At 38.4% G+C, this 18,268-nt stretch overlaps 1 protein-coding gene across 2 annotated transcripts in view; it reads right to left on the bottom strand.

Moving 5' to 3' along the window:
* NELL2 (neural EGFL like 2) overlaps positions 1-18,268 on the bottom strand; it is a 380,317-nt gene that overhangs the window by 201,355 nt on the left and 160,694 nt on the right. For both annotated transcript variants that reach the window (XM_005680058.3, XM_018047900.1), the window contains exons 12-13: positions 18,041-18,143; positions 4,856-4,984 (exon numbers count right to left, since the gene is read on the bottom strand). In XM_005680058.3, coding sequence (XP_005680115.1) covers positions 4,856-4,984; positions 18,041-18,143 — 232 coding nt within the window. The remainder of the gene's footprint in view (positions 1-4,855; positions 4,985-18,040; positions 18,144-18,268) is intronic.

Below are 18,268 nucleotides of genomic sequence, written 5' to 3'. Positions count from 1 at the left end.
CTGTACTGTGAGGTTACACATGTTGTCTTTATTTTTTGTATTTGTATTTTTATGTATTGTTTGTGTGATAAGTATCATAAACCTATTACAGTACAGTACTATACAGCCAATTGTGTTAGTTGGGTACCTAGGCTAACTATGTTGGAATTATGAACAAATTTGACTTATAAACACACTCTTGAAATGAAACTTGTCCATATGTAGGGAACTTATTGCACTTTGTCATACCATATGCCAAATAAACTCAAAATGGATTGAAGATTTAAATGAAATACCTGAAACGATAAAATTCCCAGAAGAAAATATAGACAGTACACTCTGTGACATTAGTCTTCAAAATTTTTTGGATCTATCTCCTTATGTAAGAGAAAGAAAAGCAAAAACAGGAATGGGAATAGGAAATGAAAAAAAATAGAAATGGGAGTGCATCAAGCTAAAAAGATTTTGGAGAGCAAAGGAAACAATCAACAAAACAAAGAGCCTACTTAGTGGGAAAAGATAGTTGCAAATAACATATCTAATGAGGGGCTAATATCCAAAACATATAAAAACTCATAAAAACATCAAGAAAATTAATAACCTTATTAAAAATGGGCAAAAGATTGGAATATATATTTTTCTAAGAAAGACATACAGATGACCAAGACACATATGAAAAGATGTTCAGTGTCACTAGCCATCAGGGAAATGCAAGTTAAAGCAACAATGAGATATCATGTTATCCCTGTTAAAACGGCTATCATCGAGAAGACAAAATATAGTGTTGGTGAGGGTGTGGATAAAAGGGAATAGTGTGTGCACTATTGGTGAAAATAAAAATTGGTAAAGTTAATATGGATGACAGTATGGAGATTCCTCAAAAAATTAAAAACAGAACTACCATAAAATCCAGTGATTCTACTTTTGGGTTTTTCTTCAAAGAAAACAAAAACACTAATTATATAAGATACATATACTCCTATGTTCACTGTACATTATTCAAAATAGCCGAGATACAGAAGCATTCTAAGTGCCCATCAACAGATGAAAGGATATAGAAAATGTGGTGTGTATATATATATATATGTATATAAATATTGCGGTATGTATATATATACACAATGGAGTATCACTCTGCCATAAAAAAGATGAGATTTTCCGTTTCTGAGAAGATTAATGGACCAAAAGGGTATTATGCTAATTGAAATAAATCAGACAAAGAAACAGAACTCCTATATGATTTCACTTATATAGCAAATCTAAAAGAAGAAAACAAATGAACAAATATAGCCAAACAGAAACAAACTCACATATACAGAGAATGAGTAGGTGTCAGAAAGGAAGCATGTTGGTGGATGAGTGAAACAGATGAGGGCTATTTAGAGGTACAAACCTCCAGTTATAAAATAAATAAGTTTTGGGATATAATGTACAACATAGGTAATATAGTCAATAATATCACGATAACTTTGTGTTGTGACAGATGGTAACTAGATTCATGATGGTGATCATTTTATAATGTATCAAAACATCAAATTACTATGTTGTACATCTGAAACTAACAGAAAATGTAAGTAAATTATATTTCAATAAAAAAATTCTTAGCAACAACAAAGTGCAAAGAAAATCAAATTTGATCAGAATACTAAGGAACCTGTTAACATGAATAACGAAAGCTATACTAGAAATATTCATGTATAAAAAATTCAAGATTCTTATAATAAACTAACAAGTTTTCCCATCATTTTCTTAACTTGTGAAGATTACTTCCTTAAATGAAAAATGAATAATGTGAGGAAGTTTACAAACCATTTTTCAGTATGATCCATTCAGAATGGAAAAGAGCTGCCATTTTGTGCTACAGATAAACATGTAGATAAAAACAGTGATATAGTCTTTACAATTAAATTTTTAATAGCTTGTATTGATAAATAATTTAATAAAAATTTCTGGCTTCTTCCCTTGAGTTCTTTCCTGTCTCAGTAAATGGCAACATCATCCATTTGTTGCTCAAAATCCTTGACTCCCATTCATTACTCTTTAATTCTCCTCCATAGCAAACTATCTGCAAGTATTGTTGGCTCTACCTCTAAAACATATATGAATATACTCCTTTTTATCTCTCTTGTGCTAAGTCACACAGTCATGTCTGACTCTTTGTGGGCCCATGGACTGTAGCCCACCAGGCTCCTCTGTCCGTGAGGATTCTCCAGGCAAGAATATGGAGTGGGTTGCCATGCCCTCCTCCAGATTATCTTCCCATCCCAGAGACTGAACCCAGGTCTCCCACATTGCAGGCGGATTCTTTACCAACTGAGCCCCTAGGGAAGCCTAAAAATTTTTTGGCTGCACCTCACAGCATGTGAGATCTTAGTTCCTCAACCAGGTATTAAACCTGTGCCTCCTGCGGTGGAAGCATGGAATCTTAACCACTGTGCTTAATTTAGGCAACGTAGCTTAGACTTCTACAGAGCCTTCCAACTAGTCTTCCTGTTTACAATTCTGTTCTGTTAAGTACATCTAACCCCACAGTCCATCTAACGCATTACAGTCAGAGCTATTTTTTTTTGATACAAGTCTGTGCATATCACTTCTCTCTTAGATGAATCTAAAATACTTAAAAGCATCCCTACATTACCTGGCCCCTACTTAACTCTCCAATTGCATCTTAACTGACTCATCTGTTTCATCACATTATCCTGCTTTCTGTTTCTAGAACATCTAAGCTATTACCACTTATGGTCTACTTACTATTTCTTCTAGTTGGAATGCCCTGTTTCAGATCTTTCTGTGTTATTTCCTTATCATCAAATCTCAAGTCAACTGGCAATCCCCTGCCAACCCCAGACCCAGAGGCTTTCCTTGACCATCTCATCTAAATTAGTCCCCAATCAATTTCTATCACATCATCCTGTTTAACTTTCTTCCTATTGCTTATTACTATATTAAATTACCTTTCTCTACTTCTAAGTTACCTACTTATTCTCTGTCTTCTCCCTCAAATATAAGCTCCTAAGCACAGAAACTTAGCAGTCTTATTCATCATTTATCTTATCAGTCTTATTCACTGTTTTCTAGGCACCCAGAGACTAGAAAACTGCTTGGTACACAGTAGGTGCTCACTAAATATTTATTAGAAGAGTAAATACACCTAATGACAACAAAAAAGAAGCAGCTCAAAACATAAATAATTATAAGATTAAGAAAAAAGAGGTACCATATGAGTTTATATCATGTGATTTCATATTACACATATTAACAATATAAGTGGAATGCATTACATATCAGAGGTCTCAAATATTGATGAAAAACACATTACTAAGTATATTTAAATTCATTTTTAATATTAAAAACTTTCAAAATTAGGAATTTTACATGAATCTGCATATGAATGGGGAAGGGAAACTACATATGTCTTTGTGCTTTGGCAAAAATGGAATGGTCTCTTTAGGTCTGAATTAGAAGCTTTTAAAGGAATATGCTAGCAGGAATGGTCAATTTAAAAAGTGAATACCAATTATTAAGGCAGAGAAAAATCTATTGAAAACTAAGAGAAACAACAGAAATTGAACTCATTGGAAAAGACCCTGATGCTGGGAAAGATTGATGGCAGAAGGCAATGACAAAGGATGAGATGGTTGGGTGATGTCACCAACTCAATGGACGTGAATTTGAGCAAACTCCAGGAGACTAAGGACAGGGAAGGCTAGCAAGCTGCAGTCACAAAAAGTCAGACACAACTTACTGACTGAACAAGGGCCAAAAAATCATTATATAACTAAACATGATCTCTATGGACTGATGGCACTGATCCTAAACATTTGGAAAGGGTAAGACCAGAGGCTTCCAAGTGCCCAAATACCACCACACTACTGTTCTTACCTGCAAACCCACTAGCTAGTCACACAATTAATGAAATGATTCAAATATGTGCCTTAGGGAAGTTACATATTACTCAGTTCAGTTCAGTCACTCAGTCGTGTTCAACTCTTTTTGACCCCATGAACCGCAGCACGCCAGGCCTCCCTGTCCATCACCAACTCCCAGAGTCCACCCAAACCCATGTCCACTGAGCTGGTGATGCCATCCAACCATCTCATCCTCTGTCGTCCCCTTCTCCTCCTGCCCTCAATCTTTCCCAACATCAGGGTCTTTTCCAATGAGTCAGCTCTTCATATCAGGAGGTCAAAGTATTAGACTTTCAGTTTCAACATCAGTCCTTCCAATGAACACCCAGGACTGATCTCCTTCTACACCTCTTGTAATTCTAGGGTCTTCACGAATAGTCAAAGCTGCAGTATTTGTGGACGCCCAGGCCTTCTCACTGTATTTGGACTCTTTCAATGAGGCAACAAACTACCTGAGATATTCGTCAAGGATTTAAAATAACTAGGAACCTGTTTATTCCATTGAAGCTATTTACTAAATATGACACAGCATGAATACAACCTCTGAGATTACTGACAGTAGCAAAACAAAAATGGTGTGGGCACTTCATCTTCCTGTTAATTGACTGTCTTTGTTATACAACATTGCCTGCAAAAATCTGACTACAATCCTAACAGCAAGCCACAGTAATCATGTCAATATGTGAACTATCTGAATATCTAATTATAAAAAAAGAAGGCAATTTCACAGTGGAAGTATTGTCCTAATTCAAGAAACCCAGCCATATTAACTTATTAGTCTGACATAGCAGAAAGATGAAAAACTTTAATTTGAAAGATAATTATTTTTAGCTGACTAATAAGCTTCAAATTAAATTCACTGCTTTTAATGGGCCTATCAATTTGACAACCTGGGAAATTAATAAATTTTGCATGCAGTAATTCTAGGAAATTTATACAGCCAAGCTATACTTCATTACAAGGCTTACCTTCACAGTAGGCATTGTCTTCTCGAAGAGCCCTAAAACCATCTCGACAGCTACAAACAGCTCTGTCATTCAGATTTCTGCAGACAGAATTCTCCATGCAGTTATGCCTTTCAGAGCAAAAGTCATAACCTACAGGAAAAAAGAAATTATTATGGTAAATGAACTCATAACAAAGCAAAAACATTTGTCTCTTAATATCTTTCTTTTATTTAGAAGCCATATTTTCCTGCATGATTATGTTGATATCTTCATCCAATGTTTATAGAACCACATGTTATATGTAATAAAAAGTTTTTTTAGTGTATTTAACTCAATTAAGAGTTAACTGGAGGAGATCACCATTAACCCCACCTGAACTTACACAAGACTAGGAAAACAGAGTGTTGAAGGGTGCAAACAGAACCTTGTGCACACCAGGACCCAGGAGAAAGGAGCAGTGACTCCACAGAAGACTGACCCAGACTTACCTGTGAGTGTCCAGGAGTCTCCGCATGGGTCAGCAGTGGCCTGCTGCAGGATTGGGGGCACTAAGTGCAGCTGTGCCTGCACGGGACCTTTTGAAGGAGGTCACCATTATCTGCATTACCTCCACCATAGTTTGGTCTCAGGTCAAACAACAGCAAGGGAACAAAGCCCCGCCCATTAACAGAAAATTGAATTAAAGATTTACTGAGCATGACCCTGCCCATCAGAACCAAACCCAGTTAGTCTCTCCCATTAGGAAGTTCTCATAACCCTCTTATCCTTACCCATCAGAGGGCATACAGAATGAAAACCACAATCACAGAAAGCTAATCAACCTGATCACATGAACCACAGACTTGTCTAACAATGAAACTATGAGCCAGCCTGTAGGGCCACCCAAGACAGAAAGATCATGGTGGAGAGTTCTGACAAAACATGGTCCATTGGAGAAGGGAACAGCAAACCACTTCAGGATTCTTGCCTTGAGAACCCCATGAGCAGCATGAAAAGGCAAAATATAGGACACTGAAAGATGAACTTCCCCGGGCACCCAATATGCTACTGGATATCAGTTCAGTTTTTCAGTCACTCAGTCGTCTCCGACTCTTTGCGACCCCATGAATTGCAGCATGCCAGGCCTCCCTGTCCATCACTAACTCCCGGAGTTCACTCAAACTCACATCCATCGAGTCAGTGATGCCATCCAGCCATCTCATCCTCGGTCGTCCCCTTCTCCACCTGCCCCCAATCCCTCCCAGCATCAGAGTCTTTTCCAATGAGTCAACTCTTCGCATGAAGTGGCCAAAGTACTGGAGTTTCAGCTTTAGCATCATTCTTTCCAAAGAAAGCCCAGGGCTGATCTCCTTTAGAATGGACTGGTTGGATCTCCTTGCAGTTCAAGGGACTCTCAAGAGTCTTCTCCAACACCACAGCTCAAAAACATCAATTCTTCGGCACTCAGCTTTCTTCACAGTCCAACTCTCACACCTATACAAGACCCCAGGAAAAACCATAGCCTTGACTAGATGGACCTTTGTTGGCAAAGTAATGTCTCTGCTTTTGAATAAGCTACCTAGGTTGGTCATAACTTTCCTTCCAAGGAGTAAAGTGTCTTTTAATTTCATGGCTGCAATCACCATCTGCAGTGATTTTTGGAGCCCCCCAAAATAAAGTCTGACACTGTTTCCACTGTTTCCCATCTATTTCCCATAAAGTGATGGGACTGGAGATCAGTGGAGGAATAACTCCAGAAAGAATGAAGAGATAGAGCCAAGGCAAAAACAACACCCAGTTGTGGATGCGACAGGTGATGGAAGTAAAGTCCAATGCGGTAAAGAGCAATAATGCACAGGAATCTGGAATGTTAGGTAAATGAATCAAGGGAAACTGGAAGTGGTCAAATAGGAAATGGTAAGAGTGAACATCAACATTTCGGAATCAGTGAACTAAAATGGACTGGAAAGGATGAATTTAACTCAGCTGACCATTATATCTACTACTGTGGAGAAGAATCCCTTAGAAGAAATGGAGTAGCCATCATAGACAACAAGAGTCCAAAATGCAGTAATTGGATGCAATCTCAAAAATGACTGAATAATCTCTGTTCCTTTCCAAGGCAAACCATTCAATATCACAGTAATCCAAGTCTATGCCCTAATCAGTAATGCTGAAGAAGCTGAAGTTGAATGGTTCTATGAAGAGCCACAAGACCTTCTAGAACTGACACACAAAAAAGATGTCCTTTTCATTACAGGGGACTGGAATGCAAAAGTAGGAAGTCAAGAGATACCTGGAGTAACAGGCAAATTTGACCTTGGAGTACAAAACAAAGCAGGTCAAAGGCTAACAGAGTTTTGTCAAGAGAACGCACTGGCCATAACAAACACCCTTTTCCAACAACACAAGAGAAGACTACACATGGACATCACCAGATGGTCAAGACATTTTGAAATCAGATTGATTATATTCGTTGCAGCAAAGATGGAGAAGCTCTACACAGTCAGCAAAAACAAGACCGGGAGTTGACTGTGGCTCAGATCACAAATTCCTTATTGCCAAATTCAGACTTAAATTGGAGAAAGTAGGGAAAACCACTAGACCACTCAGGTATGACCTAAATCAAATCCCTTATGATTATACAATGGAAGTAACAAATAGATTCAATGGATTAGATCTGATAGAGTGCCTGAAGAACTATGGATGGAGGTTCATGACATTGTACAGGAGGCAGTGATCAAGATAGCCAAGAAAAAGAAATGCAAAAAGGCAAAAAGTTGTCTGAGGAGGCCTTACAAACAGCTGAGAAAAGAAAACACATGAAAGGCAAAGGAGAAAAGGAAAGATATACTCATTTGAATGCAGAGTTCCAAATAGCAAGGAGAGATAAGAAAGCCTTCCTCAGTGATCAGTGTAAAGAAATGGAGGAAAGTAATAGAATGGGAAAGACTAGAGATCTCTTCAAGAAAATTAGAGATACCAATGGAACATTTCATGCAAAGATGGGCATAATAAAGAACAGAAATGGTATGGACCTAAAAGAAGCAGACAATATAAAGAAGAGGTGGCAAGAATACACAGAAGAACTATGCAAAAGAGATCTTCACAATACAGATAATCACACTGGTGTGATCACTCAGCTACAGCCAGATATCCTGGAATGTGAAGTCAAGTGGGCTATAGGAAGCATCACTGCGAATAAAGGTAGTGGAAGTGATGGAATTCCAGTTGAGCTAATTCAAATCCTAAAAGATGATGCTGTGAAAGTGCTGCAGTCAATAGGCCAGCAAATTTGGAAAACTCAATAGTGGCTACGGAACTGGGAAAGGTCAGTCTTGATAGCAATCCCAAAGAAAGGTAATGCCAAAGAATGTATAAACTACTGCACAATTGCACTCATCTCACACACTAGGAAAAGAATGCTCAAAATTCTCCAAGCCAGGCTTCAACAGTACATGAACCGTGAACTTCCAGGTGTTCAAGCTGGATTTAGAAAAGGCAGAGGAACCAGAGATCAAATTGCCAACATCTGCTGGATCATCAAAAAAGCAAGAGAGTTCCAGAAAAATATCTATTTCTGCTTTATTGACTATGCCAACGCCTTTGACTATGTGGATCACAAGAAACTGTGGAAAATTTTGAAACAGAAGGGAATACCAGACCACCTGACCTGCCTCCTGAGAAATCTGTATGCAGGTGAAGAAGCAACAGTTAGAACTGGACATGCAACAACAGACTGGTTCCAAATAGAAAAGGAGTACGTCAAAGTTGTAGATTGTCACCCTGCTTATTCACCTTATATGCAGAGTACATCATGAGAAATGCCGGGCTGGCGAAGCACAAGCTGGAACCAAGATTGCCGGGAGAGATGAAAATGACCTCAGATACACAGATGACACCACCCTTTTGGCATAAAGTGAAGAAGAACTCAATAGTCTCTTGATAAAAGTGAAAGAGGAGAGTGAAAAAGTTAGCTTAAAACTCAACATTCATATATTTAAGATCATGGCATCCAACCCCATCACTTCGTGACAAATAGATGGGGAAACAGTGGAAGCAATGGCTGACTTTATTTGGGGGGGCTCCAAAATCACTGCAGATGGTGACTGCAGCCATGAAATTAAAAAACGCTTGCTCCTTTGAAGGAAAGTTATGACCAACCTAGACAGCATATTAAAAAACAGAGTCATTACCTTGCCAGCAAATCTCTGTCTAGTCTAAGCTATGATTTTTCCAGTAATCATGTATGGATGTGAGAGTTGGACTATAAAGAAAGCTGAGCACCGAAGAATCGATGCTTTTGAACTGTGGTGCTGGAGGAGACTCTTGAGAGTCCCTTGGGCAGCAAGGAGATCGAACCAGTCCATACTAAATATTCTGAATATTCATTGGATGGACTGATGCTGAAGCTGAAGCTCCAATACTTTGGCCACCTGATGCAAAGAACTGACTCCTTAGAAAAGACCCTGATGCTGGGAAAGATTCAAGGCAGGTGGAGAAGGGACAGCAAAGGATGAGATTGTTGGGACAGGGAGACCTTGCATGCTGTGGTCCGTGGGTCGCAAAAAGTCGGACACAATTGAGCAACTGAACTGAACTAAACTAAACTGAACTAACTGAAGATAACGTAGTGAGGAAGGAAAGTAATCTGTGAATTAGTGATTGAACATTATCAATAACTATGAGTAACACAGACCAAACCAGATTAGATGTTCACATTGTGTATTTAAGAAATGAAACAGATGACCTGGCATCTTAAAGAAAAAAATATACCAAAACTCTAAACATATTAAAAAAAAACAACAACACACCTCTTTAATTTAATTTTCTCTGGAAATCTGCAAGACAAGTATGTCTACTCAAAAGAAAAAAGTTTACGAATTACAAAGATTTGAGTCTTTATGAGAGGAAATATAAATGGAACACTTCATATACAGTGACACCAATCATGTGTAATTTCTTGAATTTCTTTTTCCTGTGTGAATCCTTTGTTCAAAGATCATCTAAGATGCTGAAATGAAAAGCCTGAACACTGGAATCTATATTTAATGGAAATTATGTGATTATGCATCATTCAGACAATTTTAAAATTGCTTGATGAATAAATTTTCTAGCTAGTTTTACGCTGTCTAATGAATTATTATTTCAGTATGTATAAAAGAAAAGACATCTAGAAAAATACATTTCATGTAGCTCAGAATAAACTCATCTACTTACATGCAAGAAAAGACTTTTACTTGAGTAAATCATGAAGATTAAGTTCTTCACCAGCTCATCTTATTTATCAGATTACCATAGACCATGGGATTCAGTGAGACACTGAACCATAGCCAGCAGGTATACTGTGGCATAGCACAATGACTGATGTCCATTCCAGTTGGTTTGTGCCCATAATGACTATGCTGAATATCATCACAGAGTTAAAACACATCTCCCATGAGATGTGTTAAAATGTATAGTAAAAAAATCTTTTGTACAATTTAATAAGCCTTAGGAAGGGTGAGGCTTGAGTGATTTCTACAGGAATTAAATAAAATAGAACTGAGGTGAATGAAAACTGGAAAACTACATAGTAAATAACAGCACTAAAATCACTTGACTTTTCTTCACAAAATTCTTCACAATCTAAATTCTTATGATTCAGGATGAAAATTTTGAAGTAAAAGGTTCATTCTTATGAAAAGGAAAGTTAAAAATGTTTTCTCCTAGGGTCTTTTTCCTTCCTCCTTCTTTAAGTAGCTAAATTGAGACCATTTTTCTTAAAATGTGTTCCAGAGTCTTTTTACAATGCCTGAGGGGATAATTTCAGCTTAAAAGTCATCCTCACCCTCTATTACAATCCATTTCTGATTTGGCCTAACTGATGGTAAGACTCCCTCATCTCAGCATCAAACACCATGCATACGCTCACCAGGAAGTGATTAACTGCTGCAAGAATTTACAAATATAAAATAACAGTGTGATTCTACTTTTCACTATTTTAGGTTCATTTAGGGAGTACACTGTTTTTTGTCAAATGAGTTTTTTATAAATTAACCCAGAGACTTGAAAATTGAAAATTTTGTCAAATTTTAACTTACTCTAAACAGTGTCAGCTATTTTGATTTAGTCTCTCGACAGACAAAAGTTGATTGAATCTATTGGTTATTTTACTGCTTAGATTTAAAAATGCCAAGGTTAAAAGGCTAACTGCTAACTACTGATGGGTAGAAAATTCAGACTCACTTAAAGGGATTTGTTTCCACTCTATAGGGAAGAACTTAAAAAAAAAAATCAGACTATGGGTTGGCAATAAACCATAGTTCTACGACCATCATTGCTGCATCCCTACTCATCTGTGCTTAGACTTTAGAGTTGAAAGATCTACATCTGATCTCTACCAATTACTGGCTGAGTAAATTACTAGCTGTGTAAGTTAATTAACCTTTCTAAACCTTCAGATTTTCTCACCTGTAAATTTGGATACTATCTACCTCACAAAAATGTAGTTTCACATTGGTTAATAATTAAAGCAATTAGAGTATTACTAATAAACCACAAATAAATGTGCTGAGATAGCTATCATAGGAGAAAATTCACATATTTGTTAGAGATGGATAGAACAATGATCTAATACAATCAGGTCTTTCTTTTATTTCCTCCTTTCAATTTTAAACTCACGGATACCAAGTTTTCTATTCCTTATAAGCTTTCCAAATTTATATGAAATTCTTGTATTAAGTATACTAGAACTTTCTATAACCTTCTATAAAATGTTGATATGCATTTTTTATGACTGGTGAGGTAAGGAAGGGTACAAAAGATTATACATAAGAACAATACAAATAAAGGTATTTCATAATATCCAAGAGAAAAAGAATACAATAATTTTGAGGTGATTATTTGTTGGTTTTGCCTATAGGTGTCTATTTCTTCTTTCGGTAGGGAAAAAAAAAACCCTAGCCATACCTGGAATGAATTTTTCACCTCTACTATTAGCCTAGATGCTTACAGGAAAATGGACTCCACTGCCCGCTGATCAAGGCAACACCAAACAATACATCCTACTAGCCTGAACATGATTTCCTCAGGTCTGAGCAAATGATCCAGTGCAGGTTAATGCAGATAATTAAATCTCAATTCTGGGACTTTTGTTTAGAAGATACTGAACTTTGTCTTCCACCTACTTAAGTATCAAAATAATGTGAGCATAAGAATGTCAGGATCTACCCAAGAACACACAGAGTTTGAAAATAAGGCCATCTCAGAGGAGGCAAATAGATGTATCTAAGCAAAGTGACAAGGTTTGAGATCTGAATCAATCCACTCACCAGGCCATGCATTCCATTTTTTCCCTTCAGTCAGCTGGATTGGTTGTTCTATCACTTGGACCTGAAACAATACTAACTCATATCGGTACCATCTATGAGATTATGGGTATTCCTGACTTTTCCCAAAATGTAGTTCATGTGCATGGATGAACATTTAAAATGAAGTACAGATAGCAATGGGCTTCCCTAGTAGCTCAGCTGGTAAAGAATTCACCTGCAATGCGGGAGACCTGGGTTGGAAAGATCCCCTGGAGAAGGGACAGGTTCCCCACTCCAGTATTCTTGGGCTTCCCTGATGGCTCAGCTGGTAAACATTTCACCTGCAATGCGGGAGACCTGGTTTTGATCCCTGAGTTGGGAAGATCCCCTGGAGAAAGGAAAGTCTATCCACTCATACTCTGGCCTGGTGAATTTCGTGGATTGTATAGCCCATGGGGTCACAAAGAGTCAGACTCGACTGAGCAACTTTCAATTTCACTTTCAAAGATAGCAATGGAATTTTTTTAATGTGTACAAAAAATACATGAATTCAATAACCCAGTCATTTCATGGATACCACTGGAATGAAACTAGCTTTTCAGAAAATGTGTTAACTAACAGTAAATAATAAAAAATTAACTAAATGATGTTATTTGTGATAGATAACGAGAATCACGAAGGTGTAATTGACTGATGTGATAAATTATGAACTTTCCAGAAGTTGGGAGCAAACAGTCTACACTCGCTCAGCCTTATACACATGATGCCTCCATTAGTTCTGATTGTTCAGATGTCACATCTGACTCTGCGACCCCATGAACCACAGCACGCCAGGCCTCCCTGTCCATCACCAACTCCTGGAGTCCACAAAAACTGATGTCCATCGAGTCAGTGAGGCCATCCAGCCATCTCATCATCTGTCGTCCCCTTCTCCTCCTGCCCCCAATCCCTCCCAGCATCAGAGTCTTTCCAATGAGTCAGCTCTTCGCATCAGGTGGCCACAGTATAGGAGTTTCAGCTTCAATATCAGTCCTTCCAATGAACACCCAGGACTGATCTCATTTAGGATGGACTGGTTGGAAGTCATGACAAAGTCAATACTAAATTAAAAAGTGGGTATCTGGTGAATAGGATTTGATGGTCTACTGGCACAGAAAGGGGTGGCCAAGAGAGGAGGAAGAGAATGGGAAGGGCTGAGATATGAAAACACATAGTTTCATGCTATTTCTGTACCTCAGTCAGAGTCCTCATTGTATGACGAAGTCTCTATCCTATTGTAATTGGTCATATGACTTCTTGAAACAGATCTCAAATATGAAAAAAGTGAAAAGAACACTTTTGCTACACTGTTTCTGAGCTGCTACAACAGACAAGAAGAGGGTACCTAGAAAACAGTCCTGCCTGTATGTGACTTGGTGCCTAGAGATTTGGACCCTTATTTTGGTGCACAGCTTGGTTTCCAAACACTGGCTGAGCTCCAGTGGAAAGGTCAACTCTGTAATCTCATGCTCTGCCCTCAGGGAATATTTAATAAGCATTGTTGAACAACATACTTTTTTAGATGTGAACATGTCATCTTTAGCACGAGGGAGACAGGCCTGAAAACTAGAGACCAGTTTTACTACAAATGAATTTGTCACAATATATGTGTAGGAGTTGACTCAAAATTTCAGCCTTCAAAAATTAATTTGCTTTTTAGTTTAAAAGTCAGACAATAGCAGGAGAACTCATTTGTTTATTCTATTTATTTGAAGTCAGAAATGGAAACAATTTTTATTTTACATGGTGTTAGATGTTTCAAGAAAGGTCAACTTGTCCGATTTCAGCTCCAGTATTAGCTAAGCCAGTGGTTCTCAATCCAGGCTATGTAAAATAATTTATTACTCAAGTTTTTTTTGAAAGCTGATACCAAGGTTTTATCACATATATCTCACCTGACTCTGAAACACTTTTGTTCAGAAATAAGGAAAAGGAATCTCTGCTTTTACCTTAGCAAGGGCAATTCCATATTGGAGGCCCCAGTTCCATTGTGAGAAAAACCCATGATGTAGGACTGAATATGCTCTAATGTGATTAGATACTTAGAGAACAATCTCTTGAGAAATTCCAGGAACTACAGGATGCTTCAACTCCACAGCTATAGACAACCTGTTCTCCTTACACAATCACACAATGATGCGAATCAGACCACTGCACCACCAGCTTCAAGGTGACTATTGGAGCAGACTGTGCTGCTTCACACATAGCCCCCACCAGCACACCTCTGAAACTGCTCCTTTACCAACTCTGTTCCATCTGGCAACTTGAAGATGGTTTGGGGGACGCTAGTCCACCATCTTCCCAGGTTGCCAGCTTCCTGAATAACACATCTTTCCCCCCACCCCCACCCCACCAACTCTTTCTCTTGATTGATTATCAACTTTTGAGCAATGAGCAGCCAAACCTGAGTTCAGTTCTGGCTTCAGTGGGTCACAAATCAAGTATATCAGTCTCAGGTGGAAGGGGTATAGATCATAGTAAACTTTGTCATTGTATTTCAAGTGTGTTGTGTAAACATATTAACTTTTTAAACTATAGGTAATATAAACATAACAGTTTTTGTTCCTAGCTTTTCCATTCTTCCCTGGTGGCTCAGCTGGTAAAGAATCTGCCTGAAATGTGGGAGACATGGGTTCGATCCTGGGATGGGGAGATCCCCTAGAGACAGGAACGGCTACCCACTCCAATATTCTGGCTTGGAGAATTCTAGGGACTGTATAGCCCATGGGGTCACAAAGAGTCAGACATGACTGAATGATTTCACTTTTACTTTCCATTCTTAACTTGCTTTTGGTAATATGTTAAAGCTCTTTAAAAAGAAATGAATGTAATCAGGTCTTTTCTTGACATCTGAAATGCTCTGTTCTGTGCTTAGTCGCTCAGTTGTGTCCAACTCTATGTGATCCCATGGACTGCAGCCTGCCAGGCTCCTCTGTCGATGGGGATTCTCCAGGCAAGAATACTGGAGTGGATATCCTATCCCTTCTCCAAGGGATCTTCCTGACCCAGGAATTGAACTGTGGTCTCCTGCCTTGCAAGTGGATTCTTTACCAGCTGAGCTACCGGGGAAGCCCTCTGAAATGCCCTATTCTTACCCACATCTTTTTACCCAAATCCTGCCAATACTGACTGATAGGTATTCACCTCTATGCTCTCACCTCTCTGCTCTCTAAGTAGCTCCTGGACACCACTAGTAGATTAAAGATGGCCACAAATTCTTAACACTCCTCCTATCATAGAGGGATCTATTCCCCTCAAACTCACCGCTTGAATCTGGGCTTGGTTATAACTGCTTTGATCAATGAATTGTGGTAGAAGTGATGCTGTGTCAGTTCCAGACCTATTGTTTGATAGCGCTGAGCTACCATTTAAGAAATCTGATGACCATCCTGCTAGGGAGACCACAGGGAGAAGTCCTGAGATTACATAGAAAGGGAGAGAGTTCTGGCTATGACCAGCCTCCATGCCATTCCTGTTAAGATGCCCAACATACAGTGAGGCCATCTTGAACCTTCCAGCTCAGACCGGCTTCCAGAGGGACCCCAATTAACAGCCTATGAAGCAGAAGAATCACTTGGCTAAGCCTTGTCGGAATTGCTGACCCACAACACGGCAATATCTAGGCATACCTCAGAGATAGTGCATGCTTGGTTCCAGATCACTGCAATAAAGTGAATATCACAATAAAGCCAGTCACATAAATTTTTTATTCTCTCAGTGCATATATAAGCTATGTTTGGGGAGTTCCCTGGTTGCCTAGTGTTTAGGATTCCAGGCTTTCAACCCTGTGGCCCAGGTTTAATCCTGATCAGGGAACTGAGATCCTATAAGCCATGCAATGTGGCCAAAAAAACGTTGTTTATACTATATTGCAGTATATTAAATATGCAACAGCATTACATCTGTAAAAAACGTACATGATTTAATTTAAAAATTTCTTGTTCAGTTGGTCAGTCATGTCTGACTTTCTGTGATCTCATGGACTACGGCCAGGCTTCACTGCCCTTCATCATTTTAAAATGCTCTCTTGCAAAAAAATGATAACCATCATCTGAGCCTTCAGCAAGTCATAGTAGGAACATTAAAGATCACTGATCACAGATCACCATAACAAATATGATAATAATGAAAAAATTTGAATTATTGCTATTGTGAGAATAACCAAAATGTGATACAGAATCATGACGTGAACAAATGCTGCTGGAAAAATGCCACCAACAGTCTTGCCTGACTCAGGGTTGCCATAAACCTTCAATTTGTAAATATCACCATATCTGCAAAGCACAATAAAGCAAAGTGCAGCAAAAGGAGGTATGCCTGATAATAAAGTGGTGGGTGTTTTAAGCCACTGAACTTTGGGGTAATTTGTTATGCAGCAAAAGCCACTCAAAGTGTGGTCCCACTGACCAGTAGTCACCTAGGAGCTTAACAGAAATGCAGATTCTCGAGCTCCACTTCAGACCTTCCAGATTAGGATCTGTACTTTAATCCCTAGGTTATCTGTATACAAATTTAATCCTGAGAAGTTCTGGTATAGACTACCTTTGGCTGCCAAAGACACTCTAGTCAAGCTGCATACTGACAGTCCAGTTCCTACTGACAGTCCAGTTCCAAAATCAAGTGATTGGAATGAGCATTCTGGATTTGTATCAACTTCCACACATGTTCTGTGCAAGGCACTGGCTCATGGAAAGTTAGGCTGAAAACATCAGTGGCTCTTCTTTTTTCTCTATTTGATTACAATCCTTTGTACTGTTAGTTCCTGAGAGCCATCCCTAAAGCTCTTGAAAGGCAGACCAAGTCTGAAACCACTCTGAAACTCCCAAAGAGCCTTTCATTGAATTAGGATTTTAAAACTCTTAAAAGAATAGATGGAGCAATTAGCTAAACAGAAAACGAAAAGAAACCTGCACCATCCTCCAAAAAATGGGAGAGAAGGATCTTATATTTCCCTTTTAATAAATGAGATTGAAAGGAAAGAAAATAGCATATGTTTTATAAAGTTTCTTTTTCTTACTTTTTTCTGTTTAAGTTTTATTTGGTTTCAATAAAGGCTATTATTAAAACATGTGCTAGTAGCTCATATAAGGCACTTTGTTAATATAACACCAACTACATGAGTTATGAGTCCCAACTACATTCCAAGTGTCATACAAGGATAAAGACCCAGCCCTGCTCTCAAGGTGCAAAGTTCAATGAAGGAGACAGATTTAAAAATACATGATTTCAAGATAATGCAAGAAGGCACACATAATTTCATGATTGATAGGGATCATAAAAGGTTCCATATAATCAATCCTTTAGTTTAATACTTGAATCTACAACAAAATACCAAATTTAAGAATCTTTGATGATGGGCCGCCCACTGCATTTCTGAATATCTCAAATTTTACTGTTTTTTTACATCAAACTAAAAATCTAAGTTCCTTCTACTTATTGGTTGTAGGTCTATCATCACAAAGGCAACACAGAACAAGCAATGCATGTTTGAAGGCCTCTCTCTTCTCAGTGATGTAGAAGCCTATCAGTGAAGGAGGGTGGAATTGTGAAGAGAGGGATTTGAAGTAGCCAACATGGGAATTATGTTAAGTCAATTACAAAACAGACTGAAGAGAAAAGCAAAGCAAATCCGCCTCCCCCCCCCAAAAAAAACACTCAGCACTGCTGTATATTTTCAACAATGTCATGCTGACTCAGAACCAATACACAGAGAGAGTTTAGAAACCTAGACCTTGAGCCAGGTACAAGACACCCAGCAGAAAGGCATGGGAGCATCTCAAGTCTGATTCCATAGTCTTTGGAAATAACTTACTTATAAAATTTGTATTTCCTGTCAGGAGAAATTGCCTCCTAGAATGACTCATGCACGTAAATCTTACTTTCCAAAAACCCTTACCTTTACAGACTTTGCAACAGCTATGAGACAAGGTAATCTGATGCGACTCTGGACAGTCCAGAGTGGGACAGCCCGAATTCTCAACCAGCTTCATGCTCTGGTCCTGTTAGACAACAGAAAATAAATGCTTCAAACTTATCAGTTAGGACTAATTCCTAATTCTGGAAACTCCTAAGTTTCCAGATCTAGCATTAAAGACATCTCTTCAAACATAAGAATAAAATTTTC

This window comes from Capra hircus, chromosome 5 (assembly GCF_001704415.2).
Source record: "Capra hircus breed San Clemente chromosome 5, ASM170441v1, whole genome shotgun sequence".
In the NCBI taxonomy this organism is placed as follows: Eukaryota; Metazoa; Chordata; class Mammalia; order Artiodactyla; family Bovidae; genus Capra; species Capra hircus.
This window is presented reverse-complemented; position numbering and strand designations above follow the sequence as displayed.